The 26,377-nt window shown below is 59.6% G+C and overlaps 2 protein-coding genes across 5 annotated transcripts; one reads left to right on the top strand and one right to left on the bottom strand.

The window, feature by feature from the left end:
- The first annotated feature begins 261 nt into the window (after positions 1 to 261).
- EGFL7 (EGF like domain multiple 7) lies at positions 262 to 16,212 on the top strand. Of its 4 annotated transcripts, XM_062641083.1 has the most exons (10): positions 371 to 437; positions 4,576 to 4,644; positions 9,456 to 9,630; positions 10,828 to 10,947; positions 11,087 to 11,199; positions 12,026 to 12,121; positions 13,178 to 13,342; positions 14,104 to 14,168; positions 14,447 to 14,609; positions 15,930 to 16,212. In XM_062641083.1, exons 3-10 carry the CDS (start codon positions 9,560 to 9,562, stop codon positions 15,950 to 15,952), a joined length of 816 nt encoding a protein of 271 aa, XP_062497067.1. In that variant the 5' UTR covers positions 371 to 437; positions 4,576 to 4,644; positions 9,456 to 9,559; the 3' UTR covers positions 15,953 to 16,212. The 4 variants fall into 4 exon arrangements, with proteins under 4 accessions (XP_062497065.1, XP_062497066.1, XP_062497067.1 ...); XM_062641081.1 differs by lacking the exon at positions 9,456 to 9,630 and having other exon boundaries at positions 262 to 437; XM_062641084.1 differs by lacking the exons at positions 371 to 437; positions 4,576 to 4,644 and adding an exon at positions 6,342 to 6,362.
- A 1,068-nt stretch (positions 16,213 to 17,280) lies between these two features.
- Positions 17,281 to 25,961, bottom strand: AGPAT2 (1-acylglycerol-3-phosphate O-acyltransferase 2). The gene is made up of 6 exons (XM_062640954.1): positions 25,719 to 25,961; positions 22,066 to 22,199; positions 21,376 to 21,551; positions 21,111 to 21,206; positions 19,478 to 19,550; positions 17,281 to 19,211 (listed from the first exon to the last, which is right to left on the bottom strand). The coding sequence occupies exons 1-6, from the start codon at positions 25,904 to 25,906 to the stop codon at positions 19,060 to 19,062; spliced, it is 819 nt and encodes a 272-aa protein (XP_062496938.1). The 5' UTR covers positions 25,907 to 25,961; the 3' UTR covers positions 17,281 to 19,059.
- Positions 25,962 to 26,377: the final 416 nt, after the last annotated feature.

Below are 26,377 nucleotides of genomic sequence, written 5' to 3'. Positions count from 1 at the left end.
CCCCACGGCAGTGGGGCAGGCGGGCGGGGGGGGGGGGGCTGGAGGGAGATGTCCCCAGGGACACACGGCTGCCTCCTCTCCATGCCGTGGCCGTCCCCATGTGCACGGTGTGGGGGAGCCGCCCCGCGGCCCCTCTCCCCCTCCGGCCGTGTTTGTTCTCCTCGCGGAGCCCGTTATCAGAGCACAACACACACAGGAAGTCCTGTCTGGGATTGTCCATCCCCGGCCTGATTTATACAGGAAGAAAAGCATAAAAAGCCGCCCTTTCCCACCTCGGCAGCCACCTCCTGCCTGTGCGTGGCCATGGCACGAGGCGGCTGCCCAGGCCCGCAGCACCCGGGGCAGCCGGGCAGGGACGGCCGCCGGGAGGCACCGGGAAGCGCGGCGGTGGCAGCGGGGCTGATCCCGGCACAGCGGGCGATGGCGGCACCCCGCAGGTACCCAACGAGCCGCGGCCATCACCGCAGCGGGGACGGGGTGGATGGGGTGGGATGGGATGGGATGGGATGGGATGGGATGGGATGGGATGGGCGGCTGGTGCTGGGGGCAATGGGAGTGTGTCCTCACCAGGGCTCTGAGTGGGATTTTGCCCCTGCTCAGGCAGGTACAACATTAGGAGCCCGGGGAGCCGGCTGAACACACAGCAGTGGCAAAGGGCTGCTGAAGCAAAAGGGGTTTTCAAGCATCCTTCGGCTGAGGCTGTGTGAGCCTCGCACGTGCTGAGCCGGGGAGCGTCTCCAGCGGTGGTTTGCTCGGAGCAGAGCCCAGCCTGCGGCACTTAGGTTAACAGTCCCCTGGCACTCAGGCTGCTTTCCAGGAGTGGAGAACTCAGGGGGTCGTTTTCACCTCTGTGCGTGTAGAGGAAAGCGGCAAACACTTGCAAAATACCTGTGAGATAGCTGGAAATTCTGAGCAAATCCCTTTTCTTTCCGTAACTCATTCTTTTTCCATCTGTCTGAAATCTCTGGTGCAACACCACGTTGTTCGTCCTGCCTGCGCTCTCCTGCCTGTGCTCTCCCCTCCACACGGCAGGATCCGAAGCCGCGATGCTGCTGATTTCAGGTTGCTCTGCAACAGAGTTCAGCCCCTGGATGCGGGCAGGATGCAGGCAGGATGCGGTGCTGCAGGCAGGACACGGTGCTACGGGCAGGGACCATCGCTGCTGTCACGCAGACCTGTGCTCACCCTGGCTAATGGCCAAGCTTAGAGTGTGCCCGTGCGTGCCAGGAGCTGGGCAAAGCCTCTCACATTCACAGCCATGGGACTGTGAGCCTGCTCTCTGCTTTCAGCCACCTGTGGGTCCTGCCGTCCTGGTCTGTGTCATTGCACAGTGCAGGCAAGAGGCTTTCAGTCCAGGATCTGGGGTTTTGAGGGATAAAAGGCTGGCCATGGATAGCAGCAGCTGGGATGCCCAGGCATGTCTGGCTGCACAGAGTAGGACCACAGCGGTGTATGGGTCTCGATAGAAATAACCCAGCGTACTTCTTCCCAGGGTCTAACATCCACCAAATCAATTCCCTGGGCAGAGAATCAAACATAAGAAATAACACGGCTTTGTCAGCAGTAAAAGTGATTTACAAACAGATTGGGAAGCTCTGCCGCTGCTTGGGAAGCTGGGAGAGACAGATGCCCAGATGCAGTGGCTGGACCCTGAGCTGTCTCTGCTCTGGGTAACAGCAGCAAACACAGAGTCTGCCCTGGCACGTTCTGAATGCTCTTCCCTGTGACCCAGCATTCATTCTGCCGATTGAGTCAGTCCCCTCCATGCTGTGAAGCCACCAGCTCGGCACAAGCTTCCCGAGAGGTAAGGAAGAGAAATTGAACACGGGCCGCAGGCTCGCCTGAGCCATTTCCCAGCCTCTGCTGCTGCAGATGGGGCTGCTCAGGGTAGACAGATTTACAAACCTCAGCAAATGAGAGCGCACGACCCCGACTCGGTCCCAGCAGCAGCAGAAGGGAGGAACGCGGGGGGAGGCTGAGCTTTTAACTAAGGAAAGGGTCTCTGCAGCAGAACAGGGTGGTCACAAGTGTGGTTTCGCTCTGTCCTTGCTTGGGTTCCTGTCCTGGCCGTAGCTGGGGAGGTGGCTGCAGAGCAGCTCCAATTAGTGCAGGTTTCTGGAGCTCTCTCCTGATAGAGAAGGAAAATCAGAGCAAAACCCAGCCCTGTGCGAATCGCTCTCCTGAGCTGCTCGCTGCGATGGCTGCGGTGAAGGGATGGAGCTGTGCATGCAGCCCACTGCAATCCCCACCACGCTCCCCAGGGAAGGACACAGAGGGAGCAGCAGTGTGGGGACCGTTCCCTGCTGACTAACACCACTTTTGCCAGGGAGATTTCACAGAAAGCCTCAGAATTCAGTTTATTCCTGGGTGAGATGAATCATTTCCCAGCTTTCACACGGCAGTCATCGCTGCCTCCTCTAAATGTAGATAGGAACTCATCTGTGTGCACAGAAGGGAGAATAAACGTGGCTACAGGACATTGCCCTGTTCATACATTCAGTGTTGCACAGCTGCAGCTCTATGTCTATGTCTCTATGGTCGCCTTAAGTTCTGATGTCCTCAACATGCTTAATGCTTGCAAAGTTCTTACTCAGGCAAAAAGAGTCCCTTTGTGGGACTCAAATCTCGGTCACGATTATGCATAGCTCTGGGCAAGTGGTGACGACAGAGCGAGCCCTATGGGCCAAGTACTCCTCTTGGTTTGACCTGCTTTGATCCCACTGACATCAGTGGGCTCCTCTAGATTTCCACTGAGATGACTGGTCTGCAGCTGACGCAACCCAGAACAATATGGGGCGTAATGGAGTAGCGGGAGGTCATTTTCCTCATGGAGCTCTGCAGAGCGGGCTGCTCCAAAGCCTACGCATAAGCATCAAGTTTACAAAGAGCCTTATGAAGAGCAGTTTGTCCTAGCCCAGGAAAAGCCATTCCCCCTCTCTTCAGAAGCACCACAAATTCCTATTGCTTTAGCAAGTGCTTCCAGCTCTGTGCAAGCCTCCTGCAGAGGCCAGCGAGAGCCCATTGTACACAGCAGGGATGGGGGCAGCCGTGGCTGGAAGCAGCGGCACAGCTTTGCATCTGTATGTGTGTCACTCTTCTGTCTGTCCCCATCCGTCTGTCTCCATCTGCCACCGCTGCAGACACGGCCCCAGCTTGGGGAAGCACTCGTGTGCTCGGGCACGTCCCATTGCTGCCATGGGCTGTGAGCACTCCTCCCTGAAGAGAGGGCTCCTGTTGTGGGACCTGAGCACTGATCTCCCATTAATTCTCCTCTGTTAATCATTCCTTTCTCATGCCTACAAAACCAGACCAAAGTTGAGTTCCAGCCCCCTCATGGGCTCTAGGGAATGGGGAGGTGGGTGAAACCCTCACCCAGAGCCAGCCCCGTGCCTTGGCCAGCGCTCAGCAAGCCTCAGAGCTCACATTGGTGGTAAAAGCAGTGGGAGACAAGGAGCTTTTGACATTGCTAAATCAAAGAGGGAGGATGGGCAGAAATATTTCACTCTTGGCTTGGAGACAAGCATTAATATGAGATACCGTGGGAGCACGCTTCTGGTGTGCAAGGGGGGAGCGCTGCAGGAAACATGGGAAGGCTCCAGCCCAGCGAGCACTTCACATTCAGACACTCGCTGGCAGGAGCCAAAGCCTGTGACTGCCGCTGTCAGACACCCATCACACCGGTCCTGACAGAGCCAACAGGCCTGATCCTCTCCCCCTGCACTGGTGCAACCCCTCTGCTTCCAGGGGAGCTTTGCCAGGCTGTGTCCTGGGGGATTCCCTCCCACCACCATGGATATTAGCATATAAGACATTGAACCCTCCTTAGGAGGATTAAATGCTCTTTTAACGGGCTATATGCCGTCCTTAAGCAGCTGGCACAGGCACTTGCTTGAGCAAAGGCTTGACCCAGTAAACGGAACTGAAAAGCAAACATTTTGTGATGAAAGTACTTGCAGTGTGGAGATGCTGCGATGCATTTGGGGAACAATTGCCTGATGGCTGAGGAGGCTCTAATGGGGACCCCGAAAGGCGATGTGCTTAGTCCTGTGATGGGTGTCAGTGTCCCGCAAGGAGCTGAAAGATGAGTGCATGAGGGGTGCTGGGGGTGAGTCCACCCCCTTCTCACCATTGACTTGACACTCGTGCAAGGGTCACCTGGGCAGTGGGGAACTTGTATACACCCGGGACAGTGTCAGCAGGAACGGGGCATCCCGTTTCCTTGGGTTCCTGGAAAATCCCAGCCTTAGTGTGACCTCCATTGCAAGCTCGTGTGAGAGAGAGGAGGATGCTCCTATACACCCGCTGCGCATCCTGCCCTGTGCAGCAGGGAAGGGACGGTGTCCCCGGGCCCTACCACCGGCACTACAGTGCTGACCCATGCACCAGTGAGGGTTTGTGCAGTGGGCTCAGTGCCAGACACAAGAACCCTGTGGCCACGATCCTGCTTTCATCCTCCACTCCACCCCACAAGGGCGTTGGGGAGCATCGGGGGAGCCCCTCACTGTGGGCAGGGGCTGGTCACTGATCTCTGCCTGCATGACCAGGGGAGTGTAACACCGTTTTCTGTTCTCACAGTAAGAAACCGAGATGCTCCATAAGGAAAGGACCCGTGCCCAGGACAAATGATGGAGCACAGCGGATGAGGTGAGTGCCTTGTCTGCGAGATCTAATCCTGTGCTTTCAGTGTGGTCAGACAAAAGCTTTCCATTGGTTTCCAAGTGCACTTTGCAGTTATTAGGCGAGTTGAGCATCATCTCCCCCATGCAGCACAGAACACAATCACACTCTGTGCAATGAGGTAATTGCCAACCTCTCAAGGCTCTGGGGAAAAGTTGCCTGGGCTTTGTGCTCGTGAGATTGAGCTGAAAACATTCCCTAGAGGTGGGCTGGATCCAGAGAGGGAGCAAACCTGCTTGTGCCCTCTGAGATGCTGTGGGACGTGGAGCTGCGCTTCCACCAGCACCAGAAGCCTTTCCTGTGCTGCTGGGGGATCCCATCTCCATGTGCTTCTGGAGCTCCACCTTCCCCAGCACATTCTAGCGCTGATCCCGCTCCCTTCCTCAGGGAGCAGCTCACCAAAGCAGTTTATACTCTGTGTACACGGGTCCATCCAGCACCCCACACATCGAGCACCCATCAGCTTCCCTGGAAGGTGCAGCTCCAGCTCAATCAACAGCCTCAGCGTATCCTTGCGGAAATAGGAGGGATGGGCCAGGTCCCGGTTGCTCCTTTGGAGCCATTGTGTAACTGGTAAATATTTCCTTTACATGCCTACACGCTTTCAAAATATAATTGCAAAGCTTAATGGGAACAAATATTCCCGGGGGCTGTATCCTGCCATTCATCTGCTCAGCAGCCCCCTGCCATCCCCGAGGCTGGGTCTGTGCATGGGCAGGCGCCTGAGCCACTGCAGAAACAATAATCCTCTGGCTCTCATTTCCCAGAGCAAGCTGCAGACAAAACAAGTGGCAGCTTGGCACAACCCGAGCTGCACAGTTTGCTTTGATAACGCCCAAGGAATCCTTTCAGCATCCCTGGGGGCTTGCTGGGAACCAGCCTCCCTGTCCTGGCACTTCATCGCCTGCTCCCGGAGGACTTTGCTGTTGTAATGAGCTCAGGGGGATTAACGGGGCATGGGGGGCTGTGTGTGGACCAGGGCGGTGTTAGGTCTCTAACCTAGGGAAGGGTGATGGCTCCTCTTGGAATTATCTGTCCTCCTGGGGGTGCAGACCCAGCTATAGCGGTTTTCAGCAGAGAGAAATGAATTCACCCTGGCCACTGGTGAGGGACCATTTCACCCTGGGCCAGGGGCTGTGCTGGGATCTCCCTCTCTTGCCATTAATCCCCAGCCCACCCAAGCGAGCTGCTCTGCGGGGGAGGGACCTCGTGTCCCCACAGTGTGGGGCAGGCAGAGGCTGTGGGGCTCAGCCTGCTCTAAGGACTCCGCAGGTGAGGCTCCGGATCAGTGCAGGGTCCGGGCTCCCCCATAACCCCCATCTCCATCGGGATAAGCTCCGCAGCGGCAGCACACGGGGCACAGCACCAGTGCCAGGCTCCCCCGGAGGGGATCCCGCTTTGTCCCTGCATGCTCCCCCCGGCCCCCCCAAAGGACCCAGCTTCCCGGGGGTCCCGCCGTGTCCCCGGGTCCGTGTTCCCCTCCGGGGGCAGGTGGCGGCTGTCGGGGCCGGCGGGGCGGGGGCAGGCGGAGGCTCCCCTGGCCCCGGCGCTTCCCCCCGGCCGGAGGCTCCGTTTTCCTCCCGCCTGAGCTCATTGGGCCGGGGCGGAGGGACCGGCTCGGGCCGGGGGAGGAAACGCGCGGGGGCCGCGGCGCGGCGGTGACTCCGGCTCCGGCTCCGGCACCGGTGAGTCCCGGCGGCCGCATCCTCCGGCGGGGAGGGACGGGACGGGACGGGCGCGGGGCGGCGTTTGGCGGAGCGGGCCCGGGACTGGGACTCGCTGCGGCAGCGCGGGAGGGGAGGGGATGGGGGGGCTGCGGCGGGGCTGCGGGAAGAGCCCGCCCGGCCGGCGGGGGGGGGGGGGGGGGAGCCCCTGGAGACCGGGTTCGGTCTGCTCGGGAAGAGGGGAGCAGCCCCGCAACGGGGCCGCGGTATCCGGGGTACCCCCATCCCTGCATCCACCCCCGGGCACCCGCGTCCTGCACTCTCCACACCCCCCGGGATACCCTGATCCCTGCAGCCCCCCCGGGATACCCTGATCCCTGCAGCCCCCCCCCGGGATACCCTGATCCCTGCAGCCCCCCCCCGGGATACCCTGATCCCTTCAGCCCCCCCCCGGGATACCCGTGTCCTGCGCCCCGCTGCAGAGTCCCCGTCCTCGCTCCGTCCTGCACCCGCGTCCCAGCCAGCACAGAGAGCAGCGGGAGGCGTGCAGCAGGGAAAATCCCCCTCCGGGGGGGGGTTTGGCTCCCAGGGCAGGTCCACGCGCAGTTAGGAGCAGCGGTTTCACCTGCAGAACCAGGCTAGGAGGCTTGGAAAGGTGCAGCTGTGGCGTTCCCATAGGGATGATTTCATCCTCCTGAGGGACTGGGTTCTCTTGCTCCACTTTGCAGGCAGACCCTGATTCCTGCTGCGGCATCAGCTGGGGTTTAGCCTTGGTTTCATGGGCAGACCTGGACAAACCCACTCGCTGGGCTGGATTTTCCCGTGGTTGCTGTGGCAAGAGCCGGCTTGGGAGAGTTATGGGAATGTTTCCGGCTGTGAAGGGCTCCAAACTCATTGGGGCAGCGCCCCTGAAACAGCAGAAGCTCAGATGCACCCACACGGCTTCACTTGCCAGAGCACGGGGCTTCACCTCTTCATTCGAGAGACTTAGAAAGGCAGTGACAGAACGACAAAACTCTCTATCCTTCTTGAGCATGAAAAGCTTTTCCTTTTGTGCTTTGAAAGAGGAGGATTAGAATAGGTGGTGGCAAGAGGCTGGGGCATCCTCCGCGGCTTTAAAGAGGCTGATTTTCATCAACTCGTTACAAATCGAGTGGAGAGTATCAGATTTTCTGCTTTTGGAACAACTGCTGCTATGAGGGCCGCTGTGGGACCCGGAGGGATGCTCTGACCGCTCGTGGTGGGGCAGCGCTGCTCTTGAGTGAAACAACAAACTCTGTTTTAGGCTTGTGCCCCGCGTTTCTTGCCTTGCCCACAGGGAAACTCCCGCAGCAGCTGCGGGAATCCTGTGGGAGGCTGGAGTTGGTTGGCAGCAGCTGCAGCTGGAGCAGGAGCACCGGGATGGGGATGTGGGGCTGTGAGGGAAAGGTCCCAGGATAGCCCTGGAAACAGAGGCTGAGCGAGCAGTGAGGAGCACTCCGGTGCCCTGGGGTGTCTTGGGGAAGACTGGGGAGAAAGGAGGTTTCTTCACTGTGTCCCCTGCAGGCCACCCAAGATTTGATCTCCCGATGGAGGTACCATAGATCAGCCACTAAAGACTGAATTTATTGCTGTGTTGGAGAGGAATGGAGGCTTTGGATCACCGAAATCCTCCTCACAGCCTCAAAGCTGGGCTTGAAGCTAGGGTGGTTACTGTGGGTCTGGGCATCAGCGGTTCCCTGCTGGGCTGTGCTCCATGGGAATAGCTCACGGGGCTATAGGATGGGGTGGGGATGTGTTTGTCCCTCCTGTCCTGGAGCCAGAGGCTCAGCCTTTGCAGTGCTGCTGAATTCAGGGTCTGGATGAGGGTCCGATGGTGTTTTATAGCAAACCGGTTGAATTGCTGTGACACAAAGCCTGTTGCTCAGCCAGGCAGAGCCGTGTGCTCCACTCAGGGATGGAGCAGGGAGGGGAGGGGCAGCTCAGCCAGTGACCCCCTTGCTCAGCACCATCATCATGGACACGTGCTCAAAGCATGTGGTATTAGGGGGCAGGAAGGCTGCTTTCTCTCCATGCCTCAGTTTCTCCACCTGCATGAAGGAAAAGATGATTCTGAGTGCTCAGGAGAAGGGCTTTGGGAACTGCTGGGTCAGCAGGTTTGGGATGGTTATTCCTAACAACGTGCCTTGGAGTTAGGAATTGTCCCAGAAGAGTTTGGGAATGAGCCTGCAGCTCTCCAGTCTAATCCCCCTCATATCATCGAGGGATTTCATACAGCTTATGTGCAGCTCTCCGTATTTCCAGTCGCAGAGGATGCGTCTTGTGTGGCCTCCCTGTGAAGCTGCTCCTTCCTCAAGGTTTAATCAGAAAGATTGATTCTTTCTTTAACTGGGGTATCTTTAAGGTGGGTTGTAACTGCTGCCATCCGGAGGCCAAGAGTATTGTTTAAGTTAGATACTGTTTAAATTGGGTATTGTTTAAACTGGATACTGTTTAAATTGGGTATTGTTTAAACTGGATACTGTTTAAATTGGATATTGTGACCTTCTTCAGCCTTGTTTCATGTGTCCTCTGCTAGAGAATCAAAGCCTCTCTATGTGTGACTCGGTCAGTGCTGGCTCTGCAGACGGTACATTTGCCCCTCACAGCACTTTTCTCTGGCGAGAGCTTGTATTTTAAAGAGAAGATCAGATTTCAGTGTTGTGGTGGGAAAACGCAGCTCTACAATGCTCTATGGATTAAGAAATTGGGGGCCATTGTTTTGCCCTCGCTGCCTGGAGTTGGCAGCGTGTTTCATGTGGCACAGGTCCCCTCCCTGCCACCCGACAAGCAGCAGCATGGCCCCTGGTGCCATGAGAGCATCCCCTGTGTGCTGAGCCTGGTGTGCCCAAGGGTGAAGCACTGCCACGGCTTAAACGCGTGGGGCAAAGCGGGTTTGTCCTGGGGGAGCGCCCACCCGCTGGGGTTCAACCCGGCAATGGCCCTGTGCTGTGGCACATGACGCCAGCAAGCATGCTTCTGCCCCAGCCCTCCTGTGTCCACCCGGCGCCATGGCTCTGACCCCGAGCGGCTCCCCGTCGGATGTGTCCAGTGGGATGGATGCTGCGTGCTCACCCTGCTCTGGTCTCTCCGCAGGGATCCCCGCTGAAGGACCCGACATGCGGTAGGAGCCAGCGCTTCCCACCGGAGCCAGCCTGGGGGGTTCCGCGCAGCCCGGGGCGCGGCGGCAGGACCGGGACATGCCCCGCGGCGGCTGCCTCCTCCTCGGACTCCTCCTCGCCCTCAGCGTGGCCGGGCTGGCCCGGGCAGGGTAAGCCCCTCTCTGCCTGCACCTCCCGTGTGTGCCCCCATCAGGCCCTGAGCTGTCCATGAGTTGTTATTGCCTCTTTCAAGCGCATCCTTGTGCAGAAATACCCCTGCAGCCCCGTCACACCAATCGCCTTGCAAACAAACCATCGGGGGAGGATGCAGCATTCCAGCTCTCAGGGGATGCCCAGTGCAGGCACAGAACGCCCCTGTGGGTTGTTGCTCACTGTGGTCCATGGTTCTGTGAGCATGCTGCTGGCAGCTCCAGTGATTCCCCTTCCTGGGCCAGGGGTCCAGTTCAGTGCCCTGGATCGCAGCACAGCTGGGCAGGCCCAGCTCCATTCCCACCAGGTCAGAAGGAACCCAGAGCCTGGTTTCATCCCAGGCCAAAAGGAGCAGGAACTCAACGCCCACCCCAGACACAGCTCGTTGTCTGCAGAGCTTGGTTCTGCACTGAAACCCTCTCCTCTGGCGTTAAACCTTTTCCATTCTGGTGGTGGCTGAAGCACAGCCTGAGCTGGAGCTTTATCCTCCATCTGCAAACAAACAATTGCCATTTAAAACCTGCATCTTCTATAGCATCAACAGTGAGGCTGAGGGGAGCTTTTGGAGTTAATAGAAGCCATCTGATGGCCATGCTAATTCCCAGGCTTTTATTTGTCTCTAATTGGGCTGGGAGGCTGGGGCGAGCAGAGAAGCTCCTCAGCAGGACTGAGCTGCCGGGGCTGGAAAATGCTGGAAAAAGGGAATCTATAACCAAGACCCCTTTGGCTGTGAACCTGGGGGCAGTTTTGAGCAGATCACTGTTACCTCAGGGAGGCTGCAGGGAGACTTCTCTTTGGTCTCTACTTTTCCTCGGTGGGCCTGACCCTCCCTGTGAAATCATCTCCTGGTGAGCACATTTGTGGAATGCAAAAGTCTCAAAGGAAAAGTCCTCCCCTAAAGTGAGTGATTTCAGGGGCAGGGAGGCGATGGGTGGAAGAACTGCTCTGCGTAGATCCCCCCTAGATCCCGGCTCCAGCGGCTCCCCTGGGATGGGGCCGAGGGGAGGAAGAGCCTGAGCATCCCCAAGGGTTGAAGCCTGAGGTCCCCTCCCGGTCCCTGGGGGATCGGGCCCTGCCATGCCCACGGTGCTCAGAGAGGAGGGGATGCTGTGAGCTCAGGAGGGGTGCGCTGGGCCTGACCCATCCGCTCTGCTCAGCCGCAGGGTCTGCGCCACGGGGCCACGGAGCCGTGCCGTTGCCTCCACCGAGTCCCACGTGCAGCCCGTGTACCAGCCCTACCTCACCACCTGCCAGGGCCACCTCTGCAGCACGTACAGGTGAGGATGCTGCCCGCACCATGGTCCCCAACCTGGATTGGGGGGGGGGGGAATCCTGCCCTGATCCGTGGGGAAGGGGCTCCCAGCCCCTGGGAATGGGTGCTTGGGGGAGATGCTCAGCCCTATCCTTGCCTTGCAGGACCATCTACAGGGTTGCCTACCGGCAGGTGTACAGGCAGCTGCCCCAGCCCGTGGCCTCGTGCTGTCCCGGCTGGAGCAGAGCTGATGGACACGCACTCGGCTGCAATAGAGGTAAGATGCTGCTGTGCCACCCCGCTGCCTGTGCTCATCCTTACCTCAGGCCCCATGGGCCAGGCAGCTCATGGCCCTGGATGCGGTCCTCCCTCGGTTACCAGCGTTGCCCCTCAGGTAGAGCGTCTCTGAAGGAAAGCATTTACATTTCTGGCATCACAACCAGACGCTGTTCAATTTCTGATTAACTCCCTGCCTTCCCCTGCTGCCTCGCAGGCATTTTTCCTTTGGGATCACTTACTACCTTTCTACCAGAGGATAAATAAAATGAGTAAGTCCTTTCCATACAAATCAGCAGTAATGGAATAGAAATGCTTTCAGGAGGCACAAAACAGATGCAGAACGTGTCAGCAGACAGTCCATCCCCAGCCCATGCCTATCAGCCATCCTCCCTCCTGCTGTGCTGCCTGCAGGTGTTTTGGCCCTTCTCCAGGCTGCATCCCAAGGTCCTGTTCATTCTATTGTTTATTCAGCTCTCCTATGGAGCCAGGCTGAGCGCGCTGGGTGATTCAGCCTGAAGAAGGGAAGGCTCCTGAAGGGGAGACCTTAGAGCAGCTCCAGTGCCTAAAGGGGCTGCAGGAAACCTGGAGAGGGGCTTTGGACAAGGGATGGAGGGACAGGCCAAGGGGAATGGCTTTAACCTGCCAGAGGGGAGACTGAGATGAGCTCTTAGGCAGAAGCTCTTCCCTGTGAGGGTGCTGAGGCGCTGGCACAGGGTGCCCAGAGGAGATGTGGCTGCCCCATCCCTGGCAGTGCTCAAGGCCAGGCTGGACGCAGGGGCTGGTGGGTGCTGTCGGTGATGCTGTGGTTGTTTTCTGTCCCTCAGCTCTGTGCTCGGGGCCGTGCCAGCACGGCGGCACCTGCGCCCTCCCCGACAGATGCATCTGCCCCCCCGGCTGGACGGGACGAGCCTGCCAGACAGGTACGGGCTGGGCTGGGCTGGGGGCACCAAGGTGGCCGGGGGGCTCCAGAGGCCCTCAGCCCCCAGCCCTTGGTGCAGGACAGGGACCAGCACGTGCCTGGTGCTCAGAGCACAGCGGGAACCAGGGTGTGAGCCCTCTGCACACCACATCCTGCTCCAGGGCAGTGGCGCTGGGTGCTCTGGCCAGGAAGGGATGGGAAGCTCAGCTCCCAGGGGAGCCCTGACCTCCCTCTGGCTGCCCCAGGGCTCCCAGCCCCCGTGTGTCACCCCCGGCACCCAGCGCTGCTCTGCGCGGGGTCCGTGCGAGCACAGGCTCCGCTTGGCTCTGCCGAGCAGCCCTGGCACTGGGGGGAGGCCTGAGACGTGTGTTTGTCACCACCCATCTCCCAGGCTTCGTAAACCCCACTTGGGTGCAGACACCAAACCTGTGAACTGCAAACACCCCGGGTGGAGGGGAAGGGGGCCTGAGGAGCGGCAGGCACCCAGCTCCAGGGCTGCCCCTGCTCCTCACCAGGAGACGGGGAAACGGGCAGCATTGAGCACGCTGGGCTGAGCTCAGCGCTGACAGCCCCGGCTCCAGCGCGGGGCGGGGGGGGGGGGAAGCATTTTCCCAGTGCCTAAAACAGCTTCTCCGGGCGTGGGAAGCGGCTCAGCTCCCCTGGCGCTGTGGGAACAGCTTCAGGAACTGCCCCGTGCGAGGAGCAGCCATGGGCTCTGCGCACACCGCTCCCCGGCACGCCGCCTGCAGCCAAAACCCCGGCCGTAAATGAGAGCCGAGCGCTGCCGGCACAGGGCTGGGGCCTCGGGTACAGCTCCCGGGTTGGGCTCTTTTGAGGGCAAAGGGTCCCACTGGGGTTAGTACAGGTTTACCCCGGCCTGGGGCAGGGGGAAAGGCTGCCCCGGGTTTGGGGGGGGGCTTGCGCTCGGCCCCTGCAGTGCTGAGAGCACCCAGAGGTGCACCCAGCACCAGCTCAGTCTGTCCCACTGTGTCCCCAACCCTGTGCATGGCTGAGCCCTCACACCCAGCAGCGCCCTGAGCTGCACCTCTGGTTTCAGACGTGGATGAATGCGCCGGGCAGAGCCATGGGTGCAGCCAACTCTGCCTCAACACAGCTGGGAGCTTCCAGTGCGCCTGCCGGGACGGCTTCAGCCTCACTGCTGACCGCAAGAGCTGCCAGCCCCTGGTGCCAGCGCCGGAGCCAGGAGCCTTCAGCCACGCAGGTAACGTCCCCTTTCAGTGGGAGCTGGGATTAACACCCTGCACCCCAGGGCAGCTGGAGCAGGAGAGGGGACGGCAGCCAGAGCCCCTCAGCTTTATTCTTGGTGACCTCTGCCAGCCAACCAACCTCCCTGCACACACACCCAGCCTCTGCCTCTCTGCAAGGCTGACGGAGCCTGGCCATGGGCTGTGGTGCCCCGGATGAGGCTGTTCCTTCCATCACCATCATCGCCATCACCATCGTCACCATCCCTCCCACAGCGCGAGGAGCAGCGGCGCCGCTGGTGACGGCCCATTATTACTTTTGGTACGCGCTGTGACACTTCAAACTCGTACCGTGAGTAATAATGCGCCGGGGCCAGCACAGGCAGCGCACGCCAGGAGAGCAGGGCACGTCTGCAGGGCTCCCCTGCACAGGGCAGACCCTGGTGCTGACCGCTCTGACGCAGGCACGGAAGGCCGGGCTTCACCACGTCCTGCCCTTTAAGCATCACCCCATTGCCTGAAAACTTCCCGCTTTGTTGCAGGTACCCAGCAGCCAGCAGAGGCTTGTGCCTGGGAGCAGCAGGCCTGGATCACTGCTTGGAGCAGGCGGTGCATCCGAATGATGCTCCAGGGACTGATGCCAGGGGCTCAGTACAGGGGGAGTGGAAGGCACCAGAGCTTGGCCTGAGCTCTGCAGCGCGTTCTCTGCCCAGCACCTTCCCCTTCACTGCAGGCAACGGGCATGAACTCACTGAGCTTCTCCTGGTCCCTTTCTCAGGTCCCCCCAGTGAAGTGAAGGAAGAACTGAAAGAGCTGAGGAGCAGAGTGGAAGCACTGGAGCAGGTAAAACCTGCAGCATGGACCCTCCCTGCCATGTCCTCACCACCCCGGAGCAGCTCGAGGCCACACTCAGCCTGCTCCCCCCCGGGTTGCTGCAGCCGGGGTTTCCCTCCATCCTGGCTCTATTTATAACTTCCCCCTGGGCTCAGATGCTGCAGGATGCCCCCTGCGCTCCAGGGGTTCCAGCCCCACAGCCCTTTGACCACAACCGAAGCTCCTGAGTGGTTTGGTGGGTGCTGCACCCCACGGGGACACGCTCAGGGCTTCCCTTCTCCCCACAGAAGCTGCAGTTGGTGCTGGCCCCCTTCCACAACCTCATGCCTTCCGTGCCCGAGGACGTCGGCGCAGACCCCATCAGCCGCTTGTCCCACTCCCTGCAGCAGCTGGACAGGATCGAGTCCCTGAGCGAGCAGATCTCCTTCCTTGAGGAGCGCCTGGAGACGTGTGAGTGCCTGGAGCAGGGCTGGAGCGGCTCACTGCTCCACCCCGGCCCCGGGGAGCAGATGTGGGCCAGCGCCATCAGGAACACATGTGCCACTCAATGTCTCCCTAAGCTCAGCAGCCTGTAATTAATAGCAGATGAACACAAGCAGCCCATTAGCTCCATTGCAGAGCTGGTTCTGTGGCTGCACCATCTGACTGTCCCCATAGCAGCCGGCAGCCCCAAGGCTGGCATGTGGGAAGGCAGCTCTGGGGCAGAAGCAGTGGTCGCGTCCCGCACGGGGCGGGCGGCTGTTCCCTCCTTGTGCTGCTCTAACTCAGCCCTTAGGAGAGGAACCCCAGCTCTGAGGAAATGAGCAGCCCCCCAAGTCCATCAGGAAGGGTCAGGGAGCGCAGAAGGAGGCAGATTTACGAGCCTGGGAAGGTTCAGATGTTTCCCTTTGAAGTCCGTGGACCAGGGAGGGTCCCCACGTAGCAGACTCTGAAGAAGAGCCCCTGGTGAGAGCTGTCGTGGGTGAAAGGGCTGAGGACGGGGGTCTTGCCCATCCCCGCATGGCCCCGAGGTGTGTGCAGAGCTCTCTGCAGCTTTGCTTTGGCCACTGTTTCAACAGGCAGCTCCATTAACTGCAGTCAAACAAGCCCAGAAACCAGGCCCGGTGCTCGCAAAGACTTGAGGGGAAACCGTTTCAGGGCAGAGCCGTCCCAGGTCACTGCCTGCGGTAATGGCTTAGCTAGAAAAGACCTCAAAGAACCTGTTTGAAGAGCAAGTGGCAGCAAACAGCCACTTAACCACCTCAGGGAGGGGCAATCAGCAGAAGCAGTGAGTGCTCCAGCACACCCAGCTTCCCAGTAGTGCCCCGTACATACCATTAGTGACAGCCGAGGAATGCGAGCACTATCACAGGGCGACAGGGATGTATTCCAAGGGATGACTCCCAGGTCCTGGAATTAACTTCTGCCAAGCCTGGCCCAGCAAGCAAAACTTGGTTTTGTCCCTCTCCTGGTCTTGAAAGTCCCTGGAGGACACAGGACTGTCCCTTAGTGCTCCAGCGAGCACTGGGGCCTGCAGGGCATCCCATGGAGCTCAGGACCACGCTTTCTGTGCCTTGTGCAGCTGAGGCACCACTGCACACTCCCATTATCTGCCCAGTGGGGATGTGTGTAAGGAATAAAACCCATTTCCTCTTTTAAACCACCAGCAAAGGCACAAGGTCAGGCCTTGTCCGAGGCTGAAGGACCCCAGCGCAGCAGTGGGGAGCAGTGAGGAAGGAGACCAACCCACCCCAGGCTGACACCACTGCCGCTTGTCTCCCCTCTTCCCAGGTTCCTGCAAGAATGAACTCTAGCGAGCACCGAGGAACTGGAGCGAGCTGAGCGCAGCCACAGCTCTGACCTCGCTGTCCAGCCCCAGGCTGGGGACGAAGCCACATCACCTGCGGGAAAGCACGGGGTGGCAGGAGAGGGCTGGTGTCCCAGCAGCATCTCCATTCTCTCTCCCAGCTCACCTCAGCAGAGGTCATGCAGTTACTTCCAGACTGGACTCTGCACCCTCAGCATCTCACCCCTTCCTGTGCAAGAGCGGAAAATAAACCCCTTTCCGTGTGCCCGTGCCGGAGGCTGCACCGTGCCCTGCTTCACCCTTCACTCAGCACCACGCTGGGCACAGGGCGGGTTGTGCTGCCTGCCCAGGGGCACAGAGCTGCTCCTGCCCGCACACCGGGGGACACGTCCTGTGGTTGGGGGACTGTGGCCACAAAGGGTTGTGCAGAGGGACAGCCCCAAGCCAGGCACCACGGCAGGGGATGAGCGCACCCAATCGCTGGTGGGGTACAGGGAGTAGGAGCCCATCCCCGTGGCCTCTGTTCTGCTCTCTGGGACCAGCCTCAAGCACTGGAGGTGGCCTGGTCACCGCTTCTTGGCACAGTATCAGCTTGCCCTCAGCTTACCTGCTCCTGCTCGCTGTTCTCTGCCCCTTCCCTTGTGCCCTAAAGGGACACAAGGGCGATGCTTCTACCTGTAACCTCAAGGCACAGGGGCTGGTTTTACCCGTTTTAATAGAACACCTTTCCCTGTGTCACTCCCATTGCCAGCACAGAGCAGACAGGGACAAGCCTGTGCCACTCGTGGTGAGGACAGGGAGGGAGGGACAGTTCCCTGCAGGCCTGGACAGGGAACCGAGGTGTTTACACTGGCACCACAGGCTGTTGACGGAGCCAGCCTCTCCCAGACCCAACAGCAGCTGTCAGCCCCATGGCACACACACACACACATACAGCGCTGTTTGCTCAAGCCCAGGGGGACACATACAGCAGAGCAGACATGAACAACCGGGTACCACACTCCCCTACCTGCCCAGAGCAGAGCTGCAGGGATTGCACCCAAATACAGGCTCCTGTGCCTGCACTGATGCTGCGGGATCCTGACTGCCAGGGAAGGTGCTTCCTCCAGGGCCTGGATTGGAGAGCTCCATCCACACAGGCACCACCTTCCTCTTCCTCAGGAGAGGTCCCTCCTGGTCCATGGCTTGGGGTGGGGCTGGGGCACAGCACATCAGCCCTTCTGCCCACTGGGACCACCCCTCGGTCACCAAAACCCCCCTGCACAAAGCAGGGGGTCAGCACCCTTCCACCCCCAGCAACCCACCTCCCCCAGCTCCCACACACGACCAGGACTCTATTTAAATAACCAAAGGTGTATTTTTTTTCTCTTTAAAGCACATATCATTGTCACCCCAATTAAAGTGAACAGCAGAAACTGCACACAGAGGCACTGCTCCCTGCTCCTGGGGAGGAGGCTGCAGGTCCCTCAGCGGACACCGTTCCCCTCAGGACCCTCCGTGACAGCCCCTTATCTGCCACTTACAAAGTGCTGGTTCAGTCCCCATCCTCCCACCCTGACCCGGCTGCAGCGGGTCTGACCCCTGAGTCTGTACTTGTTAAGGCCCCTCTGATAAAGCCCCCCCCAGCCCCAGATCCCTGTTACAGGAATTCCCTGCCTTTCCCAGTGGAGGCTTTAACCCCCAAATGCCGTATGACTGCAATTCCACCAATGCAGGCTGCAAAAGCCATCTGCATTGGTTACCTGAGCAGCCCCAGGCAGCTTGTCTCAGAGTTCCACACCCTGCACCATGAACAGGAGAGCAAAAGCCTCCCTGAACCCAAGCTACAGGTGAAGGTTACCCCACAACCACAGGCCTGCTCCAGCCTTGCTCTTTGCAGAGGGCATCACCACTTGTGCGGCTCCCAGCAAGGGATGCAGGCTCCATCACCCCAAAGCACAGGGAAAATCCCTTTATGTGAACTGGAAAGGATCCGTTTCCCCCAGAGGGAGAGCTGAAGCCTTCAGCACGCGGTCACAGCTCCAGCTCACCCTCCCCGTGGCTTTGCAGGAGCTTTGCAAGCCCCGCAGAGCCGCAGCTCCACTGAGATCAGCAAAGACATGAGACAGGCACCATCTTTCGGCCAGCGCTGACCATGACAAGTGGCAAAGAGAGCAGGACAGAGCCCTCTGCATCTGCAGCAGGTACCACACACCAGGACACCCGCTGGGACCAGGCTGAGCCACCAGCACGGCACAAACAAGTCACCATGAGCACAGGTTTGCCCAGGGCTGACAGAGTTGTAGGTTTTAAATACAAGCTGGTGGCTCTGAATGGGGCTTTGCTCAGAAAACAAGCATGGGGCTTCGCTCAGAAGAGGCCTAAACCAGCAAGGCTGTACCACACCATACATCTGGCTTGGTCAGGTCACCACTGCTGCACAAGGGCACTTGGTTCAGACAAGGCAATCAAGCCTGAAGACACACTGTGAGACCGAGCAGCCCTACACCTTCCCCTCTGCAGCCCCAGCTGAGGATATCAGCCCTGGTGCTTCCTTCAGAAGCGAAGGATTCCGCTCAGGAGTAACGCAGAGCCGTAGCACTAAACACTGTTGTGGCACAAGGACAATCCTCAGGAGACAGGCCCTGTCCCAGGGACGCCCTGTGAGCTCCACCGTGCTGGTTGCCCAGGGAGGACACCGCTCCCTGCGCTGCTGAGAGCCAAAGTCTGCATTTTCACCCGATTCTCAGCCTTGGTTGAGCAGCATCAAGGTCATGCAGACACAGACTGCTGCCTGTGGGACAGCCAGGCCAGCTCCAGCCTGAGCCTCCAGCCAGGCTCTCCTTGTCAGCCCACAGGAGCTGGGGAACTCACCTCTCTGGTCATTGAGCCCTTTGGTAGCACAAGTTTGATGCCTGAGAAATTCAGGGAAAGGAGACGTTTCACTGGGAGACAATGAACTCATAAGAGAAATCCACTCAACGGGGACCTCAGAGCTCGCTGGACACCCGTGTGTGCTGGTCCATGGTGTCCCGGCGTGACAAGTCACTGCAGAGGAAGGGAAGTCCCTTCGGGATTTGGCAACAGACAGGTCCCTTCAGCCACCACCACACGGTAACGCCACTGGAGAAGCATCTAAGATGAGTCCTTTGCCTCACTTGTACGGCCCGACAGCATGAAGAAGGTCTCCCTCATGGTGTGATAACATCTGTCAGTGAGGTCAGAGACATTATCTGATGTCAGGCCTTTGGTCTCGATTGGAGGCAGAACCTCAACCTTGATTTTGCCTGGGAACAAGAAGAGCCTATGAGAATGCACACCAGTTACGAGGAGAGGTGGTGCCCCATTTTAAATCAAAACATCCCCCCGTGTTTGTTGGAGTTAGCCCAGCCCAGGTTCTGGTGCCAAGAGCTTTGAACTGGCTCCACACATGTCCCACAGGGACTCCTCCTGCTCAGCCCAGCTCTGCTTCCCTCCCACACCCATAGGTCTCCTCTGGGCATGGCTTCAACCCTGTCCTCGAGTGACTGTAAAGACCCTCAGGCTCTGGTACCTGATGTAAATAGTTTCTTCTTTGGGTTATAGAAGCTGGTGAAGGAGGAATAAACCACAGGGATCACTGGGACCTTGGGGAAGAAGAGGAAAAACAGGAGTTACTTGCACTGCAGCAGCCCAGGGCAGGCCAGAGATTAGCAGCAGAGCTGACCTGGCCCAGCTCTCAGACACCGAGGGCACCACACAGTCCCACAGGCAAGACTCGCTCCCAAAGGCTGGGACAGTCAGGAACCAAATGGGATTCAAACCACTCCCAGCAACTCAAGGCACGGGGACATTTGGGCACTAGGACCAAGTTACACTTCAGCCCCCGGTCAGCACTGGCTCTCTGGGCAAATAGTCCCAGGGCAGGCTTCAAACCCAGGTATTTTCTGAGCCACAGACTTTGGAAGGTGCCCGTTCTGACAGGCCTTGCCCTGCTGTGCAGGCACACGAGTGGGGCAGGCAGCTTGTGCGCCTTCAGCTTCTGAACAAAGGGTCACCAGTTGCTCTCAGGGAAGGTTCAGAGAGGCAGACACACCAGGAGGGCACAGTCAGTGCTAACAGACACAATCCACAGCCCATGACTCAGGGGGAGTGTCAGAGGTGGGTGCTTTTTCCACTGTCTCCTTTCTGCCAGCCCCTGCCCCGGTTGCATCACCCCAGCAGGAATGGCAGGATGCAGGCTACACCCTGGGCTGGGCCAGCTGAACCCAGCGGATCTGGCGCCTACTCCCCTTCTCCAGGATCCTGCCGTAACACCTCTCTTAGGGAAAGCAGTTTCCCCTCAGGCCTGAGGTCATCCCAGCCCCAAGAAACGATGCCATGGGAAGGTAAAGCACCCATTCCCTCCATCTCCCCGCTGGCACCCAGTTCCCAGCACTGGGAACTGAGCAGGGTGGCCCAGGCAGCACTGCCAGGCCTTCAGCATCCCTGGCACAGTGCCCCGGAGCTCTGCCCAGGCAGGTACCACCTCCAGGAGCACCCACAGCTCCAGCAGCCAAGGAGCAATTTGCCTACTCCCAGATCTTGTCATCTTCGAGAAGGCATTTAAGACATAAAGAAGTACCATCAGGCTGTCTGGAAGGGAGCAGCTATTTCCACACAGAACAAGCCCAGGTGTTGCTCCAAACCACCAGCATTAACAACTCTGGATCAACAAACACCACACTATTGCATCCTGGGGGATTGGGAAATGCATCAACAGCTCTGGGGTTCCCCAAGAGCTTGCTGGGCTCCTGGCCAGAAGGGAGCTCTGTGCTGTGCTCCCAGGAGCAGGGCATGGACACGGCACCCCACGCTGCCAGGCAGCCACCTTTAAAGCCTAGAGCCAGGGAGACAACTGTGCCTGTCCCCACCTCTGCCCTCCAGATGGGACACCAGGGCTGCAGTGCTGGGGTGGTCCCCAGAGAGGACAAGGCAGCTTCTCCACTGTCTGCAGCCACCCATCCACAGGGGCCAAGTCACTCCTGCAGGAGATGGAAAAGGCTCCCAGCTCCTGCTGGGCAGTGCTTATGACACCTAAAGGTGGTTTAACTGAGGAGCTCAGCTGTGAAACAACTCACTAGAGAGCAAGTGAACCACACCATGACCAGTGTGCAACACCCACTGCAGAACTCCCAGGGTCCCCAGCAGGGGCACAGCACCATTACCTGTGCCTGGATAGCGAGATGGAACGCTCCTTTCTTGAAGGGCAGGAAGTCCCCGGTGCAGTTCCTCGTGCCCTCTGGGTACACCCACACCTTCACCTGCACATGGAGAGATAAGGCTCCACTCCAGCAACCCGCTTCAAGCGCTCCTTCCTGCCGGCCGAGCCACCAGCCAGCCTTGCCAAAAGCTGCAGATGAACCAGCACCAGGAGTGCCACCTGGGATGCCCAGCACATGCCACCCCTCCAAGCACCACGGTCACACTCACGTTTTCAGCCACCATAGTCTTGGCCACCTCTGACATCACCATCTTGGCACTGGTGGTGCTCTTCCTGTTGATGAAGATGACGCCACCGAGGTACATGATGAGCCCCACGAAGCCCGTGTACAGCAGCTCCTTCTTGCCCACCTGGACACAGTTGTCAGGCAGCACCTCCATCAGCCCTAACATGATGGCAGAGGATGAGACCCAGCAGTCACCCCTCTGCCTGCATCCAGATGGAATGAGAGACATGATGCGAGGTGTGGAAGGGAGCACAAGGGACAGGGCAGTGCCTTGTTTCTCTACCGGCTTTTCTGCTGCCGGCAGCAGAGCAGAAGGAGACTCCACACAGCAGAATCACAGGGGCAGGGTGGCTGCAGGTCATAGCAAGACCCTCAAGAGGCAGGGTCCCTCCAGCACACTGACACACATGCTTGGCCAGCCAGGCTTTTAGCGGGTAGGGGTGTAAGGGGGAGCTGAGAAGCACCCGAAGCCGAGGAGTACCTGGGGTGCTGAATGGGGTGTGATTGCTCAGGGCGAGGGGAGAACCTTCCTGCATCAACACTGACAGGGAGAGCTGGACCAGTGGGCTCAGAAGCCCAGAGGGGCCAGGCAGGGGCTGCTCGGCCAGGGTATGTGAACAGGATTTCTAATGGTGAGCAAGACAACTGCTCCCTCCCCACCACCACTCCTCACCCATCATGTCGAGGATGCTCTGGTGGTTGGACACAATGATAGCAGGGCCCTCTACCTCGAAGTTTTCCAGTCCCTTCACCTCAAACCTCAGGCCGAAGAAATACTTGAAGGTCTTGACCACATTTTTGATGATTCTGCAGAAGAGAAGAGCAGTCAGCAGCAGGGCAGGGGAGGGGTATGATCGGGTATGCTACCCACAGGGTGGGTGGAAGGAGACAAGAGCACCTCTGTGACATAGAACCTCCAGTCCCATCTGCCCTGTGGTCCACCCAGGTCCAACCCAGTTGCATTTTAAGCCTTGTCTCCTCTGAGGGAATTTTACTGGAAGCCTGGGGGAAGCTGATTGTAACCGAGGCTGGTACAGCCAAGCCCACATCTCCTTCAAGCTGAAAGCATCAGCTCACAACCAGGCTCACTATGGGCTCTTTGGTACAGGCAAGTCCAGCCCAGCGCAGCTGCAAGAGCCCTACACACAGGGCAAGCTGGAAGCCCTCCAAAGTCCAGGAGGGAGGGATGCTGGTTTCCACACTGCATCACAGACAGCTCCTCCCGCTGCCAGTCCTACCCATTGGGTGCTGTTTCCCCTGTGCCATAACTGTTGCCTGCTCTGATGCCACCCATGTTTTCCTGCCATCAGCAGAGCCCCACACGTTGTTCCAGCAGTTCCCCTCGGAGCTGCCACTCCCAGCACATGGGCATTAACCTGCACACCCGTCACCCAAGGAAGGCTCTGCCAGTTCTGCTGCTCACAGTGCTGGAAGATGCTGCTTAATCATACAAACATGGTGCCATCGTGCCATGAAGTCCAAGAAGGGATGAAAGAAAGAAATACTTCCCTGCATAACACAAGGATGAAAGCAACAAAGCTCCCACACAGCCTGGCACAGGCAAGGTGCCTCCGGCAAACCCATCTTCAAGCAAGCACTTCTGCCTGTCACTTCACTTCCCCAGTGGATCCACAGGTCTGTCCACAGAGCTCCCAGCTTTCTTGTGTGCCCAAGGGCTGGCAGGAGACACCAGTCATGCCCTTGCTGAGCACACCCAGCACTGGTCACCAGCGCACGGAGCAGGGCCCATCCACACCACCCGGGCAGGTGGGAGCTGGAGAGCCTCCAACTGGGCCAGAGGACACAGCCAGGCTCTGGCAGCACACAGGGGCTATTTTGGGCAGGGAACAGCCATTTGCCAGGGCTGGAAGCAGAGGAGCTTGCACGTGAACCCCCCCGGCCACCAGCTCGCCTCGGCTCTCCCCTAGGGCAGACTCAGGTGCTGACCCCTGCCCTCCAGCAAGCATCTGGATGTCCTGCCTTAGGGCCCTCCTTCTCCTTGGCAAATGGGGGGAAGCTCTCCTCCTTGCAGGACATGGCAGAGGGACCACTGCCAGCTTCTCCCCCACCACAGGGCCCAGCCTGGGAAGCACCCCTGACACCCAGGGCAGGAGGTGAGCACCCAGCCAGTGCCTCACCGCGGCCTGGCAGCAGCTCCCAGCATCTGCTCTCCAAAAGCATCCCCACCTGAGAGTCTCCACATCTTCAACTGCACACCTCTGCCAGCGTGACCTTCCCCCAGCTGGCTCCTACCCTCACTGGGGTCCATATCCCCATGGGGCACCCTGCCACGTAGACTATGCCTGTGCCAGCTCTGACACAGGAGTTCAGGCCAGGCCAGTGCCCACAGGTGACACAGCTCAGTAACAGCACTATCACTCCCTGTCATTAAGAGGTGCTCAAAGGTTAGAGCCACACCAAGGGAAGGGACACAGGAGGTGGCCAGGACCTGCAGTGAGGTTACACAGTGCAGCCCAGGTGAGGAGAGGCAGGGTGACAGGAATCAGTGGGGTCACAGGGATGCTGTGACACCAGACTGACCTAAATCCCACTTCTCCTGGGTCCCGACTGCCAACCAAAAAGGAGGTCACTGCTCTGGAAGTCACACAGCTCAGGAGCTGCTGGGAGAGGCTGGTTACACATTACTCAAGAGCAAGCATCCAACTTCCTCCTGCCAGTGCAGAGCCAGCCTTGCCTTGCACAAGATGTGGCGTGAGCTGAAAGAGGGAAAGGGGCAGAGCTCAGAGCAAGCAGAGATCCACCAGCGGCCCTGCTGAGGGGCCACGTCACCCACGGGGTTAAGCAGATGAGCTGCACTCCCCTCCAACACTGCAAGCAGCAGCTCTGCTGGTACGAACCACCCTGACCTGGGGTGGTCACAGCTGCAGAGAGCTCTAAGTCTGATGCATGAGAGTAGAAAAGAGGGAATGTGCCTTTTCAGTGCATCCAAACCACCTGAGGCCATGTGCTTTGCTTCACAGCCTGCAACACAGGCCTCGTCAGGATCCTCTGATTTTCCAGGACTGCTTCCCAGATAAGAAGCTCTTACAAGAGGTTTCACCTCTAGATAAACGCTCTATCTCTGTCAGACATGAGGGCAACCTCTTCCAAGTCACAACAGCTTGGCACCAGAGCCAGGAGCACAGCAAGGACGGGGTGTTCTGCACCTGGCAGCCATGCTGTGATCACTGCCTGTCCACCAGCACATGCTCTGCTCCAACCCCTTCCTCGACCTGGGATAAGCAGACTGGGATGCTGCAGGAATGAGTTCACTGGCTCACCTCTGCCACAGACCTCCCAGCGGCTGGCATACCCAGCCAGCATCATCAGCCAGTGCCAGCACATGGAAATGACAGGCTTAAGTTACAGGAAAAGGGCGGTTCTGGCCTAAATTCAGCCCCAAGTTTCAACACGAGGAGCTGCTCAGTGCAAAGAGCTGTTGTTTCCAAAGAGTTCCTTCAAGTTGACACAAATTTTACAAGCTTTAGGGGTGGGGAAGGAGGGGGGGTTGCCTCTAACTGCCATCACAGAGCCTCACAAAGCTGGTGATGCACTGGAAAGCTGCCCCTGGGCAAGCCAAGGCAACCAAGGCTGCAGAGGCAGCTAGGCTGGAGCTCCCGGGGCAGATTGCTGCTGCCAGCGCCCGGGCCCACAGCACCAGGGCGGACCAGAGCCCACAGGGCAACAGCACATCGTGCACTGCCGCGCCCGCTCCACCCCGAGCCCTGCCTGCCAGAGCCACACTGCGAAGCAAAGTCCACCTCCACCAGCTGAAACGCTGCCCAACCTTTGATCCAACGGACGTACCAAGGCAACGGGGCTCCGCTTCCCTCGGCACCCGCAGAACTCGAGCTGGGCTGGGCTGGTCGGAGCAGGTAACAACCGGCCTGGGGGAGAGCAGAGCAAGGAGCCCGAGCTCTCCCGTGCCAGCCCTGCGCTCACAGCGCAGCTCCCAACCACACCGCGAGCAGCCCGCGGAGCGGGGCCTGGCGGCAGCAAGCACAACCTCCACGGCCCCGGGCCGACCGCGGCTCTGCCCGCCGGGAACCGGCCCCACACACAGCCGCAGAGCGCTGTCACGGAGCTCACGGCCCCTCACCACGGCACCGGCCGCCATCCTCACACCCATCCCCGACGGCGCTCTCTGCACAGCCCGCACCGGCGCGGCCCAGAGGGCACCACCGAGGCCTCCATCCTCACACCGAGGTGCCGGCGGCCACCGCCACCCTCCGCGTCCCCGCACAGCGCGGCCGGGCCTGAAGCCGATCCCCCCCCGCCCCGGGCTGCGCTGCACCGCCGGGCCCCGGTGCGGCCGCGCTCACCCACCTCATGTTGCGGACGGTGCGGCCGCCGTTGAGCAGCAGGCAGGCGGGCGCGGCCAGCAGCGAGCCCAGCACACAGAGCACGCAGTACCAGCCCAGGCGCAGCGCGAAGCCCACGGCGGGGCTCAGCTCGGCCAGGACGTGGAGCAGCAGCAGCACCGCCGCTCCCCACAGCAGCCACCCCGGCTCCATGCCGCCGACTTCGGCCGCGCTCCCCGCCCCAGCAACGGCCTCCGCCGCCGAGACGGGCGCTGGGCGCTGACCCCGCCTTATGTGGGCGGCCCGGCCCCGGCTGCCCCGCTCCGCTCCGCCCAGGCCCGGCCCTCCCCGCCGCTCCCCTCCGCCGGGGCCCGCCCGGCTGCCGGTTGGGGCCGGCTGCCGGTGCCGTGTTGGTCCGGCTGCCCTCGGGGCTCGTTGAGGGGCGGGTTTGGTTCCCGCATGGAGCCCGGGGAGGGCGGGCTTTGAGTCCCCTCATGTCGCCATGTCAGGGCTTGCACTGCCTCTGTGGTGCCATGGGAGGTCCTTGGGATCGCCTCACGCTGCCATGAGGGGGGTTTCATTCCACGGTGCCATGGGAGGTCTTTGGGATCCCCTCATAGTGCCGTGATGGGGTTTTCAGTCCCTTCATGGTGCTGTGGAAGGCTTTTGGGATCCCCTCGTGGT

The sequence above is a fragment of the Pezoporus occidentalis genome, unplaced genomic scaffold (assembly GCF_034315485.1).
Source record: "Pezoporus occidentalis ecotype Australia unplaced genomic scaffold, CSIRO_AGI_Poc_V1 ctg68, whole genome shotgun sequence".
NCBI lineage: Eukaryota > Metazoa > Chordata > Aves > Psittaciformes > Psittacidae > Pezoporus > Pezoporus occidentalis.
This window is presented reverse-complemented; position numbering and strand designations above follow the sequence as displayed.